We start from the raw sequence: 4,449 nt of genomic DNA on the forward strand, positions 1-4,449 counted from the left end.
GGAGAGAGGATGCGTGGGGTACTGCAGAGTTCAGTCCTAGAACCAGTGCTTTCTGACATTTTTGTTAACCATTTGGATGAGGAGGTACAGAGAATACTTATCATATTTGTAGATGACACAAAATTGGATGGAGTAGCTAATACCCTGGAAAATAGAAACAAGATTCAAGATGGTCTTGATAGGTTGGCACTCTGGGCTGAAAAGTGCAAGCGGGCCAGAACCAGTCTTATATATTCAGATCTACGGGTCCCAGTTATTAATCTGGCTGTCACGTTCTGCACAAACTGCAGCTTTTGAAGTCTTCAGAGATGTAGCTACAGAGAAAGAAAATGCTAGTTTGGGCTGCATTAACAGAGGTATCACATCCAAATCCCATGAAGTACAGTGCTAGTTCCTGGCTAAGCAACACTGCTTAGGCTTCATCAATGACCAATGCTCTAGGGAAGTTGTGGGGCTTTCCCACACTAGAGGCATTCACGATGCAGTTGGATAGCCATCTGTTAGGAATGCTTTAACTTGCGGTCTTGCACTGAGCAGGGGGTTGGGTCCAGTGGCCCTCTGGCCCCTCCCAACGTTCCTATTCTACGATTCTATGAGGGCAACAAAGGTGCCCTTAGGATCTTCAGGTTCAGTCCTCTGCATGTTTAGACAGGAAAATGTCCTACAACTCCAAACATTCCCCAGCCAGCCATTTTCAGCATTCCTCATGGTACTGGTTTCTGAAGACAGGGTAGGTTACTCAGCTGACTGGGACAACTCCATTGTCTTCTAATCTTAAGAACATTTAGAGGAACAGTTCTTCTCATGAAGGATTTGATTATATTTCAGAAAGAGCTGCACCTTAAACATATTCATGAGCAAGTACTTCCTTGTTTTTAAATCATATTTATTTCTAGTAGATTGTGCTCAGTTGTATAGTTAGTCATTACAGGAAGTACAATGGAGCAGGCCTTTCCCCCACACCGTTTGCAACCCACTGCTCCCTTTCTTTCTTGTGGTTGACAAGGAGGTAGCATTTTTGCATTCACGTACAATTCAACCTAATGATATTTTTAGCTGAACTTCCTGATTATTATTATTAGTCTCTTATATCCTTTCAAAGAGACACACACTTGCGCACATTCTCATGCCAACAGAGGGTAACACTTCATGAATCGGATGTAATAGACTCTAGCCTACGAAAGCTTGAGCTTGTAACAGGTTGTTAAGGCGCCACGATGCACATCCTTCTTCATTCTACCTGCATTGCTGAAAGACTGTAACTATCTATAAACCTGATCTGACAAAAGATACTGCTCATCCACATCAGCCAGAGTGGCGGGAATTGTCAGTGCCAGTTTTTCACATTGCTATTTTACAGGAATCTGTATTCAGGCTAAGTAGCATTTACTACAAGTGGCTTATCTTTGAAAAAGGGTATGAAACAAAAAGTCCATTACAGTTAACGGTAATAAGAAATACAGTTCTGTACCAGAGTCCATGCTACCTGGGAATGATGGCACTTGCAGTCGAACAAGAGAGATTGGAGAAGCTTGCTCTATTCCAAGTGCCAATAATGATTTTCTTCCTGTGGAGAGCTCTCGTGTGCAGAATTATCTTATTTTATTTGCTCTCACAACAATCCTATGAGGTTAGGATATTGCATGAACAAGTGAGGTGGAGAACAGTGGGACCCAAAAGAGGCTACATCCAAGAAGGGATTTCAAGCAAAGTCTTCTAAGTTGTTTTAGCCATTCAGTCAAAAGCATGTTGCGTAATAGACATCCAACCAACGATTAAAAAAACACCAGACCACAGCAGCAGGATAGTTTCTGATGGAAGAAAACAGCACAAAAAGGAAATGAAAGCATATCCTGTGCTTCCGTTTTTTGATACTCCATAGCTCTAAAGAGCTGCTCTCCAGCGTGTGCACGTTTTCAATTGAGAAGTGCCCCAAGGAGGACCTTGATGCACCCCAATAAGATGTCTGCAAATACAAGACAAAGTAACAACTGCTCTCTTCTCTGATGCTCACAAAGCCAACGGAAATGAGACGGCACCATGGCAGGCAGTCTTGCTTAATGACCTCTTAGGATATATCCTGATGGGGAAAATACAGTAAGAAACAGAGATCTTGGAAGTTCAAAGTCACATGTTGGTGTGGGTCATCATTCAGCTTGTGCGAAGATGTAAGAGACGAGGATAACTAACAGGGGCACCAGAATGAGAAGGCACAGCCAGACAGCAATGCTGAAGACAGACATAAGCCGGGATTTCCGGGCCCAGTAAGCTGCAACATCTTGGGAACCGGCTTTTTGCTTCTCACTTGCCTAAACAAGAGAAAATTGAGAGTCATCAGAAAATTAGTTGCTAGAGTTTTGAAGAAAGTCCCTCTGTATTCTGAGTTTGTTCCTGTTAGCCTAACCTTTCTTAAATGCACTCACCTGCTGAAGTGCATGGTAGAACTACCAGAATTTTTTGTTTCTGTTTTTTGTGCTGGACTGCAACTCCAAGGGTCCCCCAGCCAGCCATCTTCCCATCCCCAGATAGATTTGGCGCTACACCCAGTACTTATGAACCATGCGAAGTGACCTGGGAGGAAGGTCAGTTTGGACAGGAAAATTTATTTTTGTATTTCTTTAGGGAATCTCTTTCTCAGAGCTATCTTTTCATTGAGGAAGCCCTGATGTCCCTTCCAAGGCACCTCAGGTTTCTCTGAACCACCTTTTTCTGAATCACAAAGCCACACAGAAAATAAGAGCTCTCCCTTTCTCCAGGATATGACATCTTCACCAAACATTCCTGGCAGCTTCCTGGCATAACAGGTATGTAGGAGATTTCAGTGCAGTGAGTGCTAACTTGGGTGGGGCAGAGATGAAGTAATTCCTTTTGTCAGTAATGCTCTGCTCAAGGGATATTTTGCCCAGACAGACTTAAAATATACGATTTATTTAGAAAGTAATCTGACAGAACCCACTGTCCAGTTCCCAATTTCACAGAAACTCCTAATTATCAAAGGACAACTTGTTTTTAGCCAGGGGTTTTTGCCATATAAAATAAATAGAGTGAATAGTCCAGTGCTTTTCTCTTTGAGGTATGGTTCTTTGAAGGAAGCGATTCAAGTGCGAGCCAACTATAAGCTATAGCCAGGAGCCCTTAACATTTCTTATTACCTCTCCTTGAACTCCTAGGAGGTAGACCCAACCTGCCTGGAATGCATATGCAGCCTATTTGTTCAGCACAAGGATGGGGAGGGCAAGGCTAGAAGTATTTGCCCCCCAGGAGCGAGTGTGGGGGAAACAGTGCAGCAGCCCACTCAAGAGCCAGGTGTCCACCACCATCAGCGAGCCAGAGAGGTCACAGAGGAATCTGGGGCAGGCACTGACCTTCCTCACAAGTTTCCCCTGAGGATGAAATGGAGAGGAAGAGGAGGCAGAGCAGCCTGTGGTTCCTTGCAGGAAAAAAGTTGGGCTAAAATCATAGTTAAAAATAAATTAATTCTAGGAGTCCAAAGGGCTCCTAAATACCTCTGAGCCCCATGCCTGGAGAAATCCCTGCTACTGAATGGGAAGGAGCCACAAGTGAAGCATCCTCAGGGGAGTTGGTGGCCAGAGCACTCCCCCAGTCCCTGATGCAGCCTCTCCCCATCAGGGATACCAGGGTGCAGCAAAGCAAGGTCCCAGGAGAGATGCCAGACACACAGTATGTTGGCCGGAAATCAGATTGTGTCCCTGATGTAATTTGACCCACAGGTGACTGGGGGGTGGGGCCATCCACTTCGTTGAAGTTGCCCACCTGTTTTATGACAATGCAGGAGTAGAAATACAAAGTCAACCATCCTGTCTCCCTGCTGCCCCCCACAAGTTCCCGTCACAGGAACATGTAGCTCACCTTGATGGCATAGATCAGTGCAAGGACTCCGATGCAAGAACAGCCACAGATGATGCTAGCTATTGCCAGATTGCGAAGTTTGTGCAAATGCAGAGGCGGCAGCTTTGTAGGGTTATCCCCCTGGGTGGTGCTTGCTGTGGTCATTGGAACCATCTCTGCCCCATCTTGAGCAAATCCTCCATTACTGAGCTCCATCTCTTCTCCCATGGCAACAGGTCCATGTAAAGTTGCTTGAAGAAGGGTGCTGTGAGGATCCTAGTCTGCTTTTGTGATTCAGAATTCAAAGCCAGGAGGTGATGACAGCCAGCTGAGAATTTGCTCTGGGAGACTGTTCTGAATCCCACCTGGATGGTTCCAAGAAGAACTCCCTCTTCCCCAGACTCAGCCTCTCTTGCATAAAGCAATGGGTTGTTAATGATGCCAGACCTCACCAGATTTTTGCCAAAAGGAACGTGGCATTTTAAAACACCTTTCACCAATAAAAGGCATTATATGAATGACAAGGTCTTGAGGATTCATCCATCTGAAGCAATCTTTTAAAAAGAAGCAGGAGCACCAACTGTGATCCTCTAAGCTTTC

The 4,449-nt window shown here is 44.9% G+C and overlaps 1 protein-coding gene across 1 annotated transcript; it reads right to left on the minus strand.

Annotated features, from left to right (window-relative positions):
* Positions 1-898: 898 nt before the first annotated feature.
* Positions 899-4,449, minus strand: TMEM265 (transmembrane protein 265). The gene is made up of 2 exons (XM_044448017.1): positions 3,871-4,449; positions 899-2,309 (listed from the first exon to the last, which is right to left on the minus strand). The coding sequence occupies exons 1-2, from the start codon at positions 4,075-4,077 to the stop codon at positions 2,148-2,150; spliced, it is 369 nt and encodes a 122-aa protein (XP_044303952.1). The 5' UTR covers positions 4,078-4,449; the 3' UTR covers positions 899-2,147.

Source organism: Varanus komodoensis, unplaced genomic scaffold, assembly GCF_004798865.1.
Source record: "Varanus komodoensis strain SLA01 unplaced genomic scaffold, ASM479886v1 scaffold53, whole genome shotgun sequence".
NCBI classification, from domain to species: Eukaryota; Metazoa; Chordata; class Lepidosauria; order Squamata; family Varanidae; genus Varanus; species Varanus komodoensis.

What these genes read in the sequence shown, in the direction of transcription:
- TMEM265 (XM_044448017.1), bottom strand. Translation starts at nt 4,077, where the DNA reads ATGGGAGAAGAGATGGAGCTCAGTAATGGAGGATTTGCTCAAGATGGG. An exon ending in CACTGATCTATGCCATCAAG is followed by an intron (nt 2,310 to 3,870) that starts GTGAGCTACATG and finishes TCTCTTGTTTAG; the next exon opens with GCAAGTGAGAAGCAAAAAGC.